At 45.4% G+C, this 21,044-nt stretch overlaps 1 protein-coding gene across 1 annotated transcript in view; it reads right to left on the bottom strand.

The window, feature by feature from the left end:
- The window catches only part of nyap2a (neuronal tyrosine-phosphorylated phosphoinositide-3-kinase adaptor 2a), a gene marked incomplete at both ends in the record, with an annotated part of 29,157 nt that extends 19,371 nt beyond the window's left edge, over positions 1-9,786 (bottom strand). The window contains 1 exon segment of the mRNA XM_080549060.1: positions 9,584-9,786. Within this exon segment, the coding sequence (XP_080405186.1) occupies positions 9,584-9,786 (203 nt within the window).
- Positions 9,787-21,044: the final 11,258 nt, after the last annotated feature.

Here is a 21,044-nt window from a genome sequence, read left to right as displayed (position 1 = left end):
TAATTGGAATCCTAATCACTACGCCTTTTACTCCCATGGACGACGCACTACGCCCTGTTTGGGTTAATCATCGTGTGTTAATCATCAAGAAACAATGATTAAATGAACACAGTGGCTAGCAGCTCCTTTCCCCTTTCCCCTAGCAGACACATTAGTCTTAACGTGGATGTGGAGAAAATAGAAAATGACCCTTCCCCCCAACCGTCCACTCTCATTCTAGTCATGTGATATATTCTCTATACTGCTGTAGGTGTGGGAGGTGGCAGGTGTAGGAAAGCATTGCTAACGGACTGAAAAGGCCGGCTATAGGTGATCTTAGAATGATAAGGCTCTATCTCCGTTTAGGGCAGTTCAGAGATATTGAGCGTCAAAGTTTTTACATTCCATTATGTTTTGTGAGATGGAACCTTTGTATTTTATTAATTACTAACTCAAAAAGGTCAACATTTTAAAAATAAGACCACACAGGCATTAATAAAAACCTAATGGATCAGATTATGTAAAAAACTAAATTTTGACAAAAATTGAGATAGAACCTTATAATTCTAACGTCACACATAGTATCTGTTAACGACGAGGGCCGTCCACACCAGTCAGACCACAGAGTGCTACGGCAGACACACATCGACCCATACAACCCCCCCCAGGGGCCTGTTACTACACAACCAATCAGAGACCAAGAACCACACACTGCACTTTGCAGCCTGTTTAGGTAAGACATAGAGACATAGAAACGCACAGACAAAACCCAATGCACTCATAGAAAACATGATAATTAAACATTAATTCGGTGTAGGGATTAAGTAGAGATTCTGTGTGCTAAATGGAACTTGTCTATTGATTGGTGCTTGTGGGTAATTGTTGTGTTTGTTTACTTCCTGTCTCTTTTTGTCTCCTCCTGTAGGGGTTTACAGGATTGATAAACATGCCAATGTGTCTGTCGTCATGACTACAAAATGATCTTGACGGAGGGTTCACACAATAAGCTATAATAGTGAGGCAACAACTAAACACCATCCCTGTTTTAAAACATTAACAATAACAGCAACTCTGAGCCTGGTGGAAATTCCACAAAATCACGAATGCCACCTTTCACCATCCAAATGTAATCCCATCTGGAATAACCCTGATTTCACAATTAACAAGAAACCACCTAACCACCTTCTGCACATGGATTGAAAAAGACATGACACATCTTCAGCATATCTTTCATAATAACATGCTGGTCTCATTCCCCCACCTGGTCCAGAAGTTCGGCATTGGAGGTAAACAATTTTTGGGAATATCTGCAACTCAAATCATCCATCCAAACAAAATGTAACATTACATCCGCTAACCTAGACCTCCCTATCGCATTCATAATTTCAGAGTTAATTAACATAACCTCCTCTAAAAAAATATCCTCCAAAATATATAGAATTATATATCTCAATCTGACAAAACACTATCCTTACCATCAATAACATAGGAATTAGATCTATCTATCACTCCTTATGCCGAATAAAATCTGCCAAAACATCTATTTTATGACTAAAAACGCCAATCTACAACTCATACAGTATAGGGTACTCCACAGAATTCACTATACTGGCCAAAACATGTTTAAAATGGGATTCGCATCAGGAACCGATCCACACTGCACACAAAATAACATTGATAACTATGTCCACACCACCTGGCAATGCACACCCATCAAAACATGTACAGTATTACAACCAGGAATCATGCAATGGTCATATGTATTGGTCATAATGTATTGGTCATATGTATTGGCGTCACTCGTTGCCTAGCAACTAGCCCCCTTGGAAACCGGACACAAAGTCAAGCACAGCTGAGCTGGGTGACAGACATGAGGAAAGCTCACTTTCTCATTCCCTCATCTCTTCACAGAAACAATTTACAATATATTACAGACACTGTAAACAAAGGCAGTCCCCATTATAGCAACCTAACCCAGCATCTACAGTTCCTTAAGTCAGGTGGATTAGACAGATCGTGACGTTAGAATTTTGGTCAAAATTGAGTTTTTTACATAATCTGATCCATTAGGTGTTTATTAATGCCTGTGTGGTGTTATTTTTAAAATGTTGAAATTTTTGAGTTAGTAATTCATAAAATACAAAGGTTCCATCTCACAAAACATAATGGAATGTAAAAACTTTGACGCTCAATATCTCTGAACTGCCCTAAACGGAGAGAATCTTATAATTCTAACGTCACGAGATGTCTCCTGTAGTACGTATTTCAGCTTTCTAAGAATGAATGTGTGGAGGAGCATGCCCCTGTAAAGTGTCATCTCACGGGCAGGAGACAGGTGATCTATGATAGGGGGGAGGCAGGTGCTCTATGATAGCAGAGGAGGCAGGTGCTCTATGATAGCAGAGGAGGCAGGTGCTCTATGATAGCAGAGGAGGCAGGTGCTCTATGATAGCAGAGGAGGCAGGTGCTCTATGATAGCAGAGGAGGCAGGTGCTCTATGATAGCAGAGGAGGCAGGTGCTCTATGATAGCAGAGGAGGCAGGTGCTCTATGATAGCAGAGGAGGCAGGTGCTCTATGATAGCAGAGGAGGCAGGTGCTCTATGATAGCAGAGGAGGCAGGTGCTCTATGATAGGAGAGGAGGCAGGTGCTCTACGATAGCAGGAGGAGGCAGCGGCATGGCTGTGCCGGAGGCTGAGAGGAGTGTGTTCCAGAGGGCAGGGCTGGTATCCAGGGATAATGTTCCAGAAATAGCATCAGTGCAGGCAGCCCTGTCATTGCACAGGCACAGGCACAGGCACACACACACACACACACACACACACACACACACACACACACACACACACACACTACAAACATACACACATGCACACATACAAGGAGGTGCATGCTCGTGCTCACACAAGGACCACACAAACACACACATTCACACAAACAATTTGAAATATTCTCACCGTGTATATATATGTATACCTTATATACAGTATATATATATATATATATATATAAATATTTCCCTTTAGAGACATGGTCAGCCACAGTCGGTGCCCAAGGAGCCCCAGGAGCAATTAGGTTAAGTGCCTTGCTGAAGGGCACATGCAGCTCCCTCCTGAGACAGGGATCAAGCCAGTGACCTTCCAATTGACCTTCTCAAAGAACAGAATGTGTTGTGAAAAAGGAAGACTATGACTTGTATTTCTAATGTTATATACGTACATAGTCCCCCTAGTTCAGGGCATCAAAACTATCACACCCAACTGGGACGATTGGCTTGACTGCTGCTTCTGGATAAGAGAGCTGTCGATGTCTACTATTGATTCTAGGCTTTACGTTTGCCTTTGGAGTTTGCTATTGGTGTCTGTCAACATGAGGACCAACGAGGTGTCAATGGAGGTCAAGGACGCCATTATTAGGCACAAAAACAGAACCAATAAACCAGAGAATCAATAAATATTTAACCTTATAGTTACATATTCCGGGCACTGATTGTGCAGGTGCTGCTGCTCCTCATGGAGGGTGACAAGGCCTTGCTTTCTGACCTGATCACAACTTGGCTAAGACAAATCACCCTGAGCCAAGACATGAGCTCAGCCATACAGCACATACAAGCTACGCCCAGCCTCGCTACATAAATCCAGTCACGGCCAGACTAGCTACACTTTCTTGCTAAGATACATCCATCCAGGCTGGCTAAGACACATACAGTATGATACATACATCCAGCCAAGCTCACTCAAGCTAGGCTACATCAAGATCATAGGCAAACCACTCCCCTCAGTTGAATCTCTGCACACCCACAGAACTGTAAAACGGGCAAAGAAGATCATCTCTGACCCCCTCACATCCTGCTCATCACCTCTTCCAGCTCCTCCCCTCACGGAGGCGCTACAAGTCATTCTCCACAAAGACTTAACGCTTCACCAACAGCTTTTTCCCCATAGCCATCAGCACTCTGAACGCCTCCCTCTAGCCCCCTCCTCACTGTCATAACCAACATGCGTACCACGATTGTCTATTGTTGTCTATTTATTTATTTTATTTTTTGTCTGATTGTTGTCTATTGTGCACTTCTTTGTTTGTCATTTGTGTGATGCAGAGATCAATATGCTGTACATAAAAACAAATTCCACCGGCTTTGGTCGTGTGGCTAATAAACTATCTATCTATCTATCAAGATCAGCCAAACTACATACTATAGCTACCCAGCCCACACCAGCCAAGCTACATACCCTAGCAGAGCCCACCCTATTTACATTCAGCCCCGTGCCGATACACATTCAGACTGCCCTTGTCCAGCTTATGTATATCCAGCACAGTCCAACTCCAGCTACTGTTCTTGAATTCACTCGGAAATCTCACCTCTATAGACACCGCAGACTCTCTCCACATTTAGCCATAAACACAATAGCCTAAGCATTGCTCTCAAGCATTGCTCTTAACCAGGAGGCCTTAAAGTGTTGCTCCTGGAGTTCCTCCCTGACTGAGCCAAAATGAACACTTATCCCCATTACCCTTTGAGGCACCACTTCTGTGAGTGGGTAGGAAAGTGAAGAGGAGAGGAGAGAGGAGAGGAGAGTATGGAGAGAGTGAGAGAAAAGGACAGGAGCAGGAGTGGAGCGTGCTGTGCTGGCTGTCAAGACGAAGTGAGCGTTTCTCTGAGATGCAGCACGAGAGAGTGCTGGGAGGCAGGGAGGGATTAGACGTTTGTCATGAGCATGTTGAGCGTTAGGTGGTGAAGTGGAGTCAACAGGGAGAGCTCATTGCAGGAGGTTCATAAAAAGTTGAAAAGGGAAGTCAAGAAGGTTCACTGAGAGAGGAAGGAAGGGCAGAGTGGAGAGGAGAGAGAAAGAGAGAGAGAAAGAGAGAGGAGTAGTACTGTATGAGGTAGCGTAGGAGGCAAAGCGTATGAGTTGAGGGGGGGAGCAGTATTGAAGGGTTAGAACCGAAGAGAGCTCCAAGAATGCAGGGGAAAAGTACTGTTTCTCTGTTTCTCCAGTGTAAAAATAAAAAAAGAAGGTTTTAGAAGAAGGTGATAGGAGAAGGTTTTTCCTTCTATCAATGGCCCCGGGCCTGAGCTAGATTACTCTTCCTGCTACGAATGGTGGACTGATGATTCACTTGCTTAGTATTCAAACGTATTGATTGTAAGTCGCTTTGGAATAAGGCGTCTGCTAAATGCCAAAAATGTTAATGTAAATGTAAAAGAGAAGAGAGTCTGAGAGAGGGGGGATAGTGAGGCAGATAGTTAGTGTGTAAGGGGGGAGTATTTGATGGGAGAGAGAGAGAGAGGGTTAATGGACATTTGCTGCCTGGAAAGAGGGCTGTTTCTGTCTGGCTTTGGTTCAGAGGGAAATGCTGGCAGATCTTTTTCACTGGAAATCTAATCTAAATCTATTATCACACTCCCATGATTAGGAGTGCATCATGGAGGACCTGGACAAAGCCCCAAAGCAGAGCTGTCTTGGTATTGATCATAGTGGGTGGGACAGGAAGGAAGAGAATCACACCACTAGGACAGACCAAATAAAGAAAGAGGACAGATAGAATAGAGAGGTGCATTTGGATCTGAGCAGTCTTGTGTGTAGTGTGTTTGAAGTAGTGGTGGTCTAGTGGATAGTGAGTTGGACTTGTGATCGGAAGGTTGTGAGTTCAAATCCCGCCTGAAGCCACACCACTACTAGTGTGCCCTTGAGTAAGGCACTTAGCCCTCAGTTACTCCAGGGGGAATGTCCCTGTAATTCGTAATTGTAAGTCGCTTTGGATAAAAGCGTCTGCTAAATGGCAAAATTATTATTATAAATTATAAGATACATTGTGTTCTCTCTGGTATTGGTTAACTCCTTTGCAACTGCATCAAAATTACAGTACACACACACACTCACATTTTCAGAGAGAGAACAGTAGGGGCCCTAGGACAGAGCCCCAGGGGTGAGGGTTCATGGAGAAGACAAGATTCTCTCCAAGTCACCTGGTAGGAGCGACCCGCCAGGTAGGAAGCAAACCAGGGATGTGCGGTGCCAGAGATGCGCAGTTCTGAGAGGATGGAGAGAAGGATCTGGTGGTTGACTGTGTCGAAGGCAGCAGACCAGGTCCAAGGGAATGAGAACAGAGGAGAGGGAGGAAGCTTGAGCAGAGTGGAGGGCCTCTGCGACAGCAAGGAGAGCAGTCTCAGTGGAGTGCCCAGCCTTGAAGCCGGATTGGTGGGGGTCCAGGTGTTCCATCTTACGGAGATAGTCAGTCAGTTGTTTAGATGCAGCACGTTCAAGGGTTTTGGAAGGGAAGGAGAGAAGGGATACCGGTCTGTAGTTGTGGACAGAGGACGGGTCAAGGGTGGGTTTCTAGAGGAGAGGCTTGACTCTAGCTATCTTGAAGGCAGCCGGGACAGATCTTGTGGATAAGGAGGAGTTGATTACGGTGCTCCAAATGAGTGGGCCCGGCGCCTTGCAAGGTAGCTTGCTGCCATTGGTGTTAGGATGTGTTTTCATTGAGTATACACTTTAAATACTTTATATGCAGGGGTGCACATAACTTTTTGGGGCCAGTGCTCAGAGGAGCACCTAGGGATGCTGCTTGGTGCTCCCCGAGCTCGCGAGTCACGACCCGTCCCACAGGATGGATGAAAAGGGATACATGGATAACTTATATTAGCAAAACGACATTTGTTCATAAATAAAGATGAACGAACAAATGATTGTGTGCAAAACAAAAGAAACAAATGCAAAATCAAATGACTGCTCTTTAAGCATGAAAGTCTGTCAGACTCCTTTAAACACAATGAAATCAACTGACATCTCTTTAAGCACTAACTGAATGTCTGTTCTTTAAACACAATGAAATCAACTGACATCTCTTTAAGCACTGCTCTGTTCTGTAAACACTGAAATCAACTTTTCAACAAAAAGTTACAGCCTAAGCATGTATTTATGCTACAAGCTTAATCATCATCATCACTGCTCTCTTGACTGCTGTTAATACTGTCCTCAATTTCAACCATGGTAGAGGATGTTGTAGGCTATCACTTTAAATAGCTCATTATTTTGATTGTGCAACAAAGTCTTTTTTTTCTAATAGAATTCCCAACCATATCCTGGGTCAGGGGTCTAGGTGCGATAATGAAGCTGTAAAACAAACGTCTGAACGTTTGAAAGCTTCAGAGAAAAGAAACGTGAAGTCCCTTGGTGTTGTTTTTCCTTTTAGCGACGAGTCGTTCGGGACTGAATTTTCACGTGCGGCGTGATAACCGTGATAACCGTGCGATACGCGATACGCGGAATGAAAGTACGAGTTACGATACTTTCCGAATGTTTTCGTGAGGGGAGTCGCCGTGGTCGTCGTCGGTCGACTGTTGTGATGGATTACTCGTCGGGCATTCGGCTGAGGGGACGGCAGATAGTTACTTAGTGGGGCTTGCAGTGATGCAGCAGTCAGCAGTCAGTAGTTGGATTTTGAGGAAGTAAATTCCTCTCCCAGCGCTTCCAGCTGTTGGTGCGCAAGAGCGCGTTCATGCCGCTGATCTGCCGCGCAGCATGCATTTTGGCGACGCATGCGCACTGGCGCACCAGTTATGTGCACCCCTGTTTATATGAAATAACTAATCAAACCAATGTGTCATTTAGACTGTTTACTCTCTCCCTCATTCTCTGCCTTGTAACTTGTGAAATGTCACTCGAACTGAACGAGGGACACACTTAGACTATGGGTCAATGGGTCATCAGTATACTCAGAACTGACAGAGAATCAGTTCCTTATGTGGCAAAGTTAGAACGACATGGCTGGGGTACCCTTCATGGTCAAGTAGACTGAACGGCGCCTTATTCTGTCTATAAAGGGCACACTGCATGTGGCCATGACTTTGTGTGTTCTCCCCCTGTGAGAGAACTTACCTGCAGCGCTGCACAGGAATACATATTTTTTGAATTGTCTACCTTGAGCAAGAATCCTTAATTACTTTGGATCATCAATAAAACCATCAATAATACTTTATAACAATTGGTGTGTGAATGGGTGAATGAGAGGCCATTTAAAGCGCTTTGGAATAAGGCGATATATACGTAAGTGTAGTCCATTTCCATTTTATTACCATTACTCCGTTTTGGTACTACTAGATCTTAGCACTGCCTTTGACACTGTAAACCACGACATTCTAATATATAGACTACAAACCTGGTTAGAACTTTCGGGCACTGCCCTAAACTAGTTTAGATCCTACCTACAGAAGCTACTATGTCTCCATTGGCAACTTTGTGTCCAAGCAAATTAAAATGACATGTGGGGTTCCCCAAGGATCAATCCTTGGCCCCCTTCTATTCAATCTCTACATGTTTCCATTGGGACACATCATAAAAAAGAACAAAATTGCCTACCACAACTATGCGGATGACACACAAATCTACATAGCTCTCTCACCGAACAACTACAGTGCAATCGACAATCTTTGTAATTGCATTGAACAAATCACCTGGATGACACAACACTTCCTCCAACTAAAGGACAAAACAGAGATAATTGTTTTTAGTGGACCTGACAAAAGGTAGAATGTCAGTGCAAAACGTGTTTGAGAGAGTCTCTCTTAAAAAAAAATACAGGTCATAAATCTTGGTTCAATTCTAGACTCCGATCTAAACTTCAACAGCCACATAAACTCGATAACTAAATCAGCCTACTATCACCTGAAAAACTTAACAAGATTCAGAGGTTTCATGTCCAAGCAAGACTTTGAAAACCGTATCCATCCATTTCTTTTGAGTAGACTTGATTATTGTAATGGTCTACTAACAGGCCTATCTAAAGGAGCTCATCCAAAATGCCGCTGCTAAGGTCCTAACAAACTTTGAACACATTACACCAATCCTGAGATCTCTACTGGCCACCAGTCTCTCAGAGAATTGAATTCAAAATACTCCTAATTGCATACAAATCACAACATGGTCTTGGGCCAAAATACATACAGATCTTATCACGTCAGCTGAGACTAATCAGCTAATCATACCAAGAGTGAAAACAAAACACGGTGCAGCAGCTTTCAGTCACTCTGCCACATGCAAACAGGCCCAAATCCTAAAAATATTTAAAACTAAGCTAAAAAACCTTCATGTTTTGCAGTTATGATTAAACACTTCTATCAATGTATTTGTATCCATTAACTATTATCTTAAATGTTTTATCTATTCATTTCTTATATTTGCTTTTTATTCATTTTCATTTTTATTTTCTTACTATCCTCCTTTTACTGTATTTTTTAATAATGAAGGTAAAACACTTCACAAATATACTTGCCTTGCCTTCCCCTCAAAGATACACCAAAAGACTCTAAATTAACACGGTAGATCAGGTCTTCATCGGTAAATTCAGGGATAGATTTAACTTGTGATTCAAAACCTTGAGTACCGGATTTACAATATTTGAGAGGGGGACTGAGAAATATGTGGCACAAGTACAACCAGGGATCCTGAATTGTGTGTCTATGCATCAGAGTGTATCCATACAGTATGTATGTGCCTATGTGTATTGTGTATCTATGCATCAGAGTGTATCCATACAGTATGTATGTGCATATGTGTACTAAGGTTCTTGTGTATGAGTCTTTGTCCTTGACCACCTACCTCTTTATGGCTTCTTCCTGTCTTCTCTTCTTCTCATGTTTCTCCTGAAGGTAGGCCCAGTTGGTCTCGTTCCGGACGCGGTCGCTCTCGCGTGCGATGTCCGAGGCGTTCTGGATGACCAGCCCGTCGTAGGCCCGGAGACCGTGGTCCTCCACGTACTGGAAGAATCTGCTGAAGGAGGCCTCCTCTTCATGAGAGTTCATTGTTCCTCCGAGGCGACAGAGCAGCAAGTACACTGCAAGCAAGTGGAAAAACAAGAATGAGCTTCAGGACAGGGAGGTCATGTAGTCAATAGTAATGACGTTTGGAATACAAAGGCCACTGTCGTCTGCACAGGCAAATTACCTATGCCTGACATGCAAAGTGTTGGTGAATGAATTTGTATGGATTTGCATACAGTATGAAGTCAAAACTATGTTTTTATGTGTGTGTGTGCATGCGTGTGTGCATTCATGTGTGTGTATATGTGTGTGTGTGCGCATGACTGTGTATGTTATCATATATTCACCTATGTTCAGCATGCTAGACCTGCTAATCATTTCTCTCCTTGTACATTGAAGTGAACATATTCTGCTCAGTTCTGACACTATATACAGTATGTCTATGGTGTATATATGTGTGTGTGAGAGAGAGAATGGTGTATATATGTGTGTGAGAGAGAGAATGGTGTATATACGTGTGTGAGAGAGAGAATGAGAGCTGTAGAGATGCAGTCTCTGTGAGCTCATACTCTGTGCAGCGCTGGGGTGAGTTTAGGCAGGTTGCTGTCATCCTATTAGCCACACTAGAGACCAGGGGGGGGATGACGATTGGATGAACAGCCTCTCGTTCAGAGTAACAGTTGCATCATGCTAGAGACAATTTCATTATGGAGCTCTCTCTCTCTCTCTCTCTCTCTCTCTCTCTCTCTCTCTCTCTCTCTCTCTCTCACATGCACACACACACACACACACACACACACACACACACACACACACACGCTGTGGATGTTGTGTGAGACGTGAGAGGAAACGTGTGTGAGAGGGGAGGAGGGGAGGCAGCGTGAGAGAGAGAGGAGAGGAGGGGAGGAGGGGTGGAAGTGTGAGAGAGAGAGGAGAGGAGGGGAGGAGGGGAGGCAGCGTGTGAGAGAGAGAGGGGAGGAGGGGAGGAGAGGAGGAGGGGAGGCAGCATGTGAGAGAGAGAGAGGGGAGGAGAGGAGGAGGGGAGGCAGCATGTGAGAGAGAGGGGAGGAGGGGAGGAGGGGAGGCAGTGTGAGAGAGAGAGGGGAGGAGAGGAGGAGGGGAGGCAGCATGTGAGAGAGAGGGGAGGAGGGGAGGAGGGGAGGCAGTGTGAGAGAGAGAGAGGGGAGGAGGGGAGGAGGGGAGGCAGCATGTGAGAGAGAGAGGGGAGGAGGGGAGGAGGGGAGGCAGCATGTGAGAGAGAGAGGGGAGGAGGGGAGGCAGCATGTGAGAGAGAGAGGGGAGGAGGGGAGGAGAGGAGGAGGGGAGGCAGCATGTGAGAGAGAGAGGGGAGGAGGGGAGGAGGGGAGGCAGCATGTGAGAGAGAGAGGGGAGGAGGGGAGGCAGCATGTGAGAGAGAGAGGGGAGGAGGGGAGGCAGCGTGTGAGAGAGAGAGGGGAGGAGGGGAGGCAGCGTGTGAGAGAGAGAGGGGAGGAGGGGAGGCAGCGTGAGAGAGAGGGAGGGGAGGAGGGGAGGAGAGAGAGAGAGAGAGGGGGGGAGGGGAGGCAGCATGTGAGAGAGGGGAGGAGAGGAGGCAGCGTGAGAGAGAGGGGAGGAGGGGAGGCAGCGTGAGAGAGAGGGGAGGAGGGGAGGCAGCATGTGAGAGAGGGGAGGAGGGGAGGCAGTGTGAGAGAGAGGGGAGGAGGGGAGGAGAGAGAGAGAGAGAGAGAGGGGAGGAGAGAGAGAGAGAGGGGAGGAGGGGAGGAGAGAGAGAGAGAGGGGAGGAGGGGAGGAGGGATTTGAAATTGAGCCAGATGGGGATTGCACAGCCGCTTCCAGGAGAACAGCGGCCCAGTGTCTGGCACAGTAGCATGCATGCAGTCCTGCATCTGTGTCTCTCTCCCCCCTGGCTGACCCCCCTCCCTCTCCCTCCTCCCTCTCCCCCCTGGCTGACCCCCCTCCCTCTCCCCCCTGGCTGACTCCCCCTCTCCCCCCTGGCTGACTCCCCCTCTCCCCCCTGGCTGACCCCCCTCCCTCTCCCCCCTCCCTCTCCCCCCTGGCTGACTCCCCCTCTCCCCCCTGGCTGACTCCCCCTCTCCCCCCTGGCTGACTCCCCCTCTCCCCCCTGGCTGACTCCCCCTCTCCCCCCTGGCTGACCCCCCTCCCTCTCCCCCCTCCCTCTCCCCCCTGGCTGACCCCCCCTCCCCTAGCTATCGCCAAAGGTCCATTCCACTGACACATGATGTGATATCTATCACCCGCACCCCTCATCCCCAGACAAACGAACGCACCTGCTTGTGACGGAGTTTGCTTACCTATTTGTGTCTAGATACAGTGGGTGGGGGATGGTGAAGCTAGCATGAGTTGTAAGGGGGAGGGTCAGAGTATTTTGTGTGTGTGTGTGTGTGTGTGTGCGCGCACACACTTGTGTGTACGTGTACATGCCTGCATGCACAGGTGTGAATTATGCTGCGTGTCGTAAAAAAGCATTTCTCTTCTTATATCTGTTCTTCTCTCTCTTCTTCCTCATCCCCTGCTTCTTAACCCCTTCTCTCTCTCACCAGACCACTTGTCCATTTTCCTTTCCTCCACACTTTCTCCTTTAATCTCTGGCCTTGAATTTTGCCTCACTCGTTTTATTTTTCTCGCATTCTCCCCCCCCCCCGCCTCCCCCCTCCCCCAACCTTATTCCCTTCCTAAAGGAGTCACAGCTGCATTCTAAAAATGGAACGAGCTGAGAGCAGTGCTGTAACCAGGCAACAGCATCTCACAGCAGAGGGTGACATAATGCAGAGAGAGAGAGAGAGAGAGAGAGAGAGAGAGAGAGAGAGAGAGAGAGAGAGAGAGAGAGAGAGGGGAGTTCCTAATTCATCGTTTGAGACGCATTTGTTATGCCTCGGAGAAGCGTTATTTTATATGTTATCTATCCGCAGTGGGTTGAGGAGGAGTAAAAGTGTAAAGTGAATACTGATAAAAAAACAAATGGTAGAATGGAAATGAATACTACTAGCTAACAAGATGGACAGTAGCTAGAAAGGGAATGAATAAAGGATAACAATACGAACGGTAAAATGGTTACTTTATTTAGAATTATGCTAAAAAGGTAGTGGTAGTTTGGCACGAATGATACTAAAAAACACAGGCAAGAGAATAGAAAAGACCACCGCTATGAAGGATAGAGCAGGGACAGAACAGACCAACGGGCAGACAACTGGATGAAAAAATGGAACCAAAAACCCAAAAGCAAGGTAGCTAGTGTTAAGTCCTACTTACAGAGGTTTAGGTGGTGCTGGAGGCAGAGGTGTAGTCCCTCTTCTCCACACAGGGGAAGACCAGGGGCCCTTGAGCTCCTAGGTGAGCCACAGGTTAAGCAGAAGAAACACCCAGGGGAGAGACACTAGCACCGTGTAACCGACAGAGGAGAGCACCTCACGGCACAGAGAATGTCTGAGGAGGAGGAGGAGAGAGGAGTCAGGTGCTGCTGTTGCTGTTTCTGCTGCTGTTGCTGCTGATGGAAATCACGCAGAGGCAAGAAAAAGAGGAGATGGGGAAGGAGGTTGGCCATCTTTTCTGTCACTGTCTGAGTCCCACCATGCAGTGGAAAAAGCACCACCTCCAACCTTTTTCCCCGATGGCAGGCAGCACAGGAGGGGGTGGTGGCAGCGGCGGACGGGGCCTCCCCTGCCTCCGAGCTGCAGGCTGGACAGAGCGAGCGGCTCCCCCTCCCCTCTCTCACAGCACGGCAGTAGTGTATCGCTCACACACACACACACAAACACACACGCTACTGTGCTCCCTGCTGCAAAACACACAGCATCCCCCGCCGTGAGCGTCACCGCTCGCTAGAAATGGCAGGCTGCAGTGCTGCTGCCACGGCAACGGCTCCTCCTTCTGCTGCTGCTGCTGCTGTTCCTCCGCTGATGTGTCTCGCTCGCTAGCCTCCACGTACACACACACGGTTAGTCACACACACCCAGAGTGCTCACAGCCTCACACACACAGACAAACACACGGACACACACACCCACACACACACAGGGGGGCCTCAGTGACAGTGCAGGCAGCAGCCATCAGAAGCAGAAGAAGGCAGAAGGGGGTGGTGGTGTGATGGTTGTCCGGAACATCTCTCTTCTTTGGTGGTGGTGGCGGTGGTGGTGGTGGTGGTGGTGTGTAGCTCCAAAGCTCCTAGGGCTGTCTGGTCTCTGCCACAATCCTACAGCTTCACAGGCTCACAGCAGCGGATTAATCCCTGATGCAGAACGAACGGTGAACCACGACACAGACCGATGTTTCCTGCTTTCCCTTTCTCTGCCTATCTCCTCCTCTCGGCTCTGCGCTCACTGCTGCCTGTTCTCTCTCTCTCTCTCTCTTTCTCATTCTACCCCTACCACACACTGTCACTGTCTCCCATGCTTCCTCTCTCTCTCTCTATCTCTCACCCTCTCTCGCGCTCTCTCTCTCTCTCGCTCTCGCTCTCTCTCCCTTACCTCCCTGTCTTCAATCTGTCAGCTCTCTGCAGCACACACAGTATTCCAGGACCATGGACAGTTCTGAGTGAGCATAGAGAGGAGGATGAGGCTGGAGGAAATGTGTTTGGGAGGAGGGAGGGAGGGAGTGGAGGGGAGGATTGGTCAAAATGAGGGGCTAGCCTAGTGTACATATTGAGCACTAGGACCATTCTTAACACTTAATCAGCCATGAGGGTTAGGGGTCATTTGACCCCTGTGAGTAAAGAAAAATGCTACCCTCCTTTCATGACTTTTCCTAGATATGTGCGTTCTACCACCCCAGTATCCTTACATTTTCAAAAATCACATCAGGATAAGCTAATATAAAGCTATTTTGCCGTTTTTCTGTGTAGAAAGCAGGCTAATTTACAAGTGGCACCAACTAGTGGTCGTTGTGTGTAAATAGTAGCTTGAGCATTGTAAAGAGGGGTCTGTTTGACCCCCGAGGCGGCTCTTTTAAAAGGTAAAAAGGCACAACTGTTCTAGTGATGAACACTCTGCTGCGTTGTCAGCCAAACCCTGTGCAGCTAAAGGGATGGACACGTAGTGATCTCTGCACAGCACTTTTACAGATGTTGGAGTGTGTGCTACAGTGAACACTCCCCCATGCGCACACACACACACACACACACACACACACACACACACACACACACACACACACACTCCACGCACACACACACACTTTGTAAGGGAGCGGGGAACTACAATTATGTCCATACTGGGCATATGCCGGGCAGATCTGCTGCTACATCTAATACTACAGCTGCAAAAAAAATAATAATATTGTACTAGTATGAGTTATGCGCTTTCAATTCAATTAATTGAATAACTCAGGGGTGCAAACTTGTCACCTTTCTGCTAAATTAGCCGTTTTTACCTGAAAATAGCTCATCCATGTGAATCATGTAGATCTGCACAAAAAAAAAAAAAAACTTGGGGGGTGGGGAGTCCTCATCCAAGTCACATGATGTGTGAGCGAACTAATCTTCCTGTCTGCTAAACTCTGCTGCTGTTTAAATAACTTTTAACTGTTTTCGAAATAATTGGGGTTGTAGGGTGCCGCTACTTACTAAGTAGTGATATCCATTTAGCACCATTAGTGCTAGCGCTATCCCCCCCTCTAAGGTTAGCTACGATTATGATCATTGATCATTTTCTTAGTTTTCAGGCAAAATATTTATGTTGTCACCTTTTTGGGCCATCACCAATTTGCAACCGTGATAACTGATTTAATTAATTAATTAATCAATTAATAACTAACGCTGTCCCTTTGGTGCAGGAGTGAATTCTACTGTTCATCATCTACTCTAGTAAATAGGACATGACTCAACACTCAGAAATGAACTGAACAAATACCAGCACACCTGTGTGGTATATTTTGACACACATACATAAACTGTATATAATGTATAGACCTGTAGAATTTGTCTTATTGCACACACATTCATATACCTAGTTCTGTAAGGATTCTGCTAACAAGGTGTGAGCTTAGAATGATAAGGCTCTATCTCCGTCTAGGGTAGTTCAGAGATATTGAGCGTCAATGTTTTTACATTCCATTATGTTTTGTGAGATGGAACCTTTGTATTTTATTCATTACTAACTCAAAAATGTCAACATTTAAAAAACAACACCACACAGGCATTAATAAACACCTAATGGATCAGATTATGTAAAAAACTAAATTTTGACAAAAATGGAGATAGAACCTTATAATTCTAACGTCACGATTTGTCTTATTGTACACACATTCATAGACCTGTATAGTTCTGTAAGGATTCTGCTAACAAGGTTTTTTTTAATGAATTAGCCTTCCTTTGTCTTAAGAAACACATGGTCATTCCTTTGTCTTAAGAAATACATGGTCATTCCTTTGTCTTAAGAAACACACGGTCATTCCTTTGTCCTAGAAGCACATGTTCAAGATGGGCCTGTGATAGGCCTGTATACATGCCTTGTCATAGACTTGTATTAGCATATCATTGTATACAAATAGGTGAGCTGAACAAGACCCTTCCTCTGTTCCCCTCCACCCAACACCATTGACATCAGAGAGGAGTGCTGTAGTCTGTAATTATAACTTTGATTGAATAAATAGTCTTAACTCAGAAGTTTTACTCGTGATCTATTTCAACCAAATTCTTTTAAGTTAATAAACCTCACCTGCTTTCTCCTCTTGTCCTTATCACATCCCTCTGTAATACCTCCTCACTACGTGACGTTAGAATTATAAGGTTCTATCTCAATTTTTGTCAAAATTGAGTTTTTTACATAATCTGATCCATTAGGTGTTTATTAATGCCTGTGTGGTGTTATTTTTTAAATGTTGACATTTTTTAGTTAGTAATTAATAAAATACAAAGGTTCCATCTCACAAAACATAATGGAATGTAAAAACCTTGACGCTCAATATCTCTGAACTACCCTAAACGGAGATAGAACCTTATCATTCTAAGATCACGACTAGTTAGTACCGAACGAACCTAGAAAGCTAGATCCCAACCCCTGGAGTCCAGTCAGATTCGAGCTGAATTCAAAGCACTTAAAACACGCATAGCCTGTTGCATGAATTAATGCGTTTCTAATGGGTGAATCTTGACCCGTTTTATTTCATGGATTATAACTATATACAGGCCCTTCAGCTACTCTTGTGATGTTAACATTTTTTAAATTGTTTTGAACAATGAGGTTGAAGTTGTAGGTTTAAATACTGTATGGTTAGCCTAAACCTTAAGTTTAAATGAGCTAAGATGTAGGCCTATTAAATGAGACTGTCGAAGAGTGTAAGTAAGTAAGTAAGTAAGTAAGTACGGTAAGTAAGTAAGTAAAGCTTTATTTATGTAGTGCCTTTTGTACATGAAATGCAACTCAAAGCGCTTTACAACAGTACATATACAACCATAGAATGACATTTTAAAAATAAAAATAAATTATATAGCACACATTCATACAAATGAATGCAAACTCATAGTGCTTTACATTAAAACATCCATTAAAAACAGTTAAAAATAGGTCATTATTTAAAATACAATACATGAAAAGCCGAACAAAATTATTCAGGTTTAAAATCAGTTAAAAACCTAGCCTAAACTGTCAGTATTTAAAATACACTCAATTAAAATCCCGACAGAACATACAAATCTTCAGCTTATTTAAAAGAAGATAAAGATCCTATCTTGTAGCTGACCTAATGTTTTGTGATAGCTTGTTCCAGTTTTTTGCCACATAGTGAGTGGAGGTCTCTCTGGACCTTCTTCAGAAGCACAACCGAGAGCATCCTGACAGGTTGTATCACTGCCTGGTACGGGAGGTTTGTAGGCAATATGAGATGCAGGCAGCACTAAACACATGTCGGATATCTCCCTAACCTCCCTCCTCTTGCCCTCCTCATTCACCTCCGTACACAACATTGTTGACCCTCGGTTTGAGTACCCCAGTATCCAGCAGAGTGCATAGATTGTGGCTGACCCCTCACATCCAGCTCACAGCTTGTTTACATTACTCCCTTCTGGACAGCGGTACAGGGCCACCAGGACAAAAACATCACGCCACTTGAACAGTTTCTTCCCCAAAGCCACAGCCCTTCTCAATAACTCCTGATCATTGCACCTTGCACTTTACATGTTCTTGCACTTAGTTGTACAGTATATTTATTCATAATATTCATTCATATTGGTACTGTATATTTTGTCTTGAGTATTGTCGTGTTGTCGTCTTGTTGTTGTATGTACTGTAGCTTGTTTAGCATGGTTGAATACCAAATCATGTTCCTAGTGCACTGGAATAAAGTTGAATTGAATTTAATGGAAAAGGTATCAAAAACGGTGGTCTGTGCGTGGATTAAACTGAGGCATGGTGGGCAGACTGTGAGAGAGTCTTACCTCCACAAGGCATGACCGCATCCATTCGGTCGGGGCCATGGGGCTCGCCTTCTTGGTGTAGTGTTTCCTAAATCTATTCAAAAACCGGCGCCATGTTTCCTGCGGGACAAAAAGAGAGACACACTAGTTATTAAGGGGCCGGGGGGTTAAGGCCCATGCACTACCAAAAGGGCCAACAACCAAAATGACATTCACACACCAACAGTACAGCAATGAAGCTATTACTAAATGGTGGACAATAGTGAGAGAAAATGTACTTGTCAAAGCTAGCCACGGCTTAGCTGTCCGGAGACAACGAGTCAGTTAGTTAGCTAACCATCCGAGTGCTATATAGCCGTAGCCTACACACGAGGGACCTAGCAAGATATCGTGAGCTTAGAAGGATAAGGTTCTATCTCCGTTTAGGGTAGTTCAGAGATATTGAGCGTCAAAGTTTTCACATTCCATTATGTTTTGTGAGATGGAACCTTTGTATTTTATGAATTAAAAATAACACCACACAGGCATTAATAAACACCTAATGGGTCAGATTATGTAAAAAACTCAATTTTGACAAAAATGGAGATAGAACCTTATAATTCTATCGTCACGATATAATAATAACCTGAGGGATTATTTGTTGAGTCTTCTCCATTGTATCCACCTCCCCCCTCCCATCATCCTCTGCCTGCTCCTCCACCACTGACTCATCCTGTTATCTTTTCTTCTCTCCTCTTCCTCCATTCCTCCCTCCTACACACCCTCTCCGCCTTTCTTCTTCTCTATCTGAATGCCTCCCTCCTCGTTGCCACAGAGAGGATGGGTGTGTGAGATGCAGGGCAAACCGTCTGTCCAGAGGATAACACACATCAATCACTCTGAGGCTCAAAGAACACAAAGCCCCTGATACAGCCGCCGCGTCTCCCTGTGTCTCCCACTCCTCCCACAAACTCGGTGAACCCGCAGAAGTGCACACACGCACGCACGCACGCACACGCACGCACACACACACACGCACGCACACACACACACGCTCGCACCCACGCACACACCCACACATGCACGCACGCACGCACACACACACACACAGGCACGCATGCACACACACACACGCTCGCACCCACGCACACACCCACACATGCACGCATGCACACACACACACACACGCACACACCCACACACACACGCTCGCACCCACACACACACACACCCACACACGCACGCATGCACGCACGCACGCATGCACACACGCTCGCACACACACACACACACACACGCTCGCACCCACGCACACACCCACACATGCACGCATGCACACACACACGCACACACCCACACACACACGCTCGCACCCACACACACACACACCCACACCCACACACACACACACATACACACACACACACATGCTCGCACCCCCACACACACGCACACGCACACACACACACACACACACACACACACACACACACACACACACACAATTCTCATGGGACTACTTAACAAGGTAAAGACAGAAAGGTAGATAAAGGCAGATATAATGAAGGTGCAGCCGAGTGGAGGGGTGAGACCTCGTCCAGATCTGTTCTGTCTGCAGTGCTCCACGCTTCATTGGTCACAGTCATTCCATTTATTTTTGGGGTGGGGGAGGAGGGAGGGGGGTTAACGGTTAACAACCCATCCACATACTACAAATGGCACTCCAAACATACTATTTGCAGGCAAAGGGGCACTCCAGACATCTCTTCGCTTCACATAGCACACTCAGGGGCATCCTTTTAGGATACGAAGCACACTCCAAAACACGGCAAACAAAGAAAGAACCCTCCATGGAGGTCCTTCAGAGGACACAGCGTACTTGAGAGAGGGGCACACATGGGCTACATTGAGAAACAGAATTGTCAAGCAGATCACTAAAAGCTGCGTTTACACTGCCAGGTAGTAGAAGTGAAAACAATTCAGATGTTTTGCTCACATGTGCCACAGATCAGATATGTAACATGTACGTGTATAAGCAGTAAAAAAAGTACAGGTACATTGAATCTGTTATTCTCAGATCCGATTCAGGCCGATTCAATTTGACACAGGTGTTGTGCATTGGCTGATCGATTGGTGATTTTGTTTCAACCCTTTATTGCATTCTACTACTGCAGTCCCTGCTTTATGCCTGAAGAAGGTCTATGACCATAGACTTGCAATAAAAGAATAGTTTTTGCACAGATTTGAGCGTGTGGATGGATACTGCTTTCTTCACTATATCAAGATCAAGATCAACCACCAAGGCCTCATTCTGACCCAGGAAAAACCCTGGTATGTACTGTATAACATGATAGCCATCTATGAGCAATGCACTGTATATAAGATGATGACCAAGGGTCTTTCTGCTGCTGACCAAGGGGCTGAGTCCTGTTGATGGGGCCCAATTTTCTTTTAGAGTCGGTAGGCTACTGTATTTGTTCATTAAGATTTCATAAATATGATATATTGTCTGAATTTGTGTCTTGTTTTATAAAATGTTAATTATTTTCATTTCTTGTGCTGGTTTATTATGAACAACATGTAAAATTGCAGGAAACTAGCACAAATAATTGGGTGGGAGAGAGGGGCCGCTGCCGCCAAAACGTGCACAGTTTTGGGTCGCTCCACCGCCAAATAATCTCACTCCAAACTTTTGGTGAAACTTGGCAGCCCTGATTAGCCCTAATTTCATAATTCCAATGTCATGACTGGTCACTGAATTATCACATGTTATAGACAACAAACTATGAAAGCAAATGTTTAGTTGTGTGTAGAAGTTGCAATGACTGTTGTTAGTGACCTCTTGAAGACTTCACGGCTGTATAAAACCCAGTTCTACACCACCAGAGAAATGGAAACCCTCAAATGTAACCTCACACATTCAAACGACTGTTCTTACTTGAATTTGAATTTG

This window comes from Nansenia antarctica, assembly GCF_963989245.1.
Source record: "Nansenia antarctica genome assembly, chromosome: 19".
Classification (NCBI taxonomy): Eukaryota; Metazoa; Chordata; class Actinopteri; order Argentiniformes; family Microstomatidae; genus Nansenia; species Nansenia antarctica.
The sequence above is the reverse complement of the archived record's forward strand: the minus strand, read 5'-3'. Positions and strand labels throughout refer to the sequence as shown.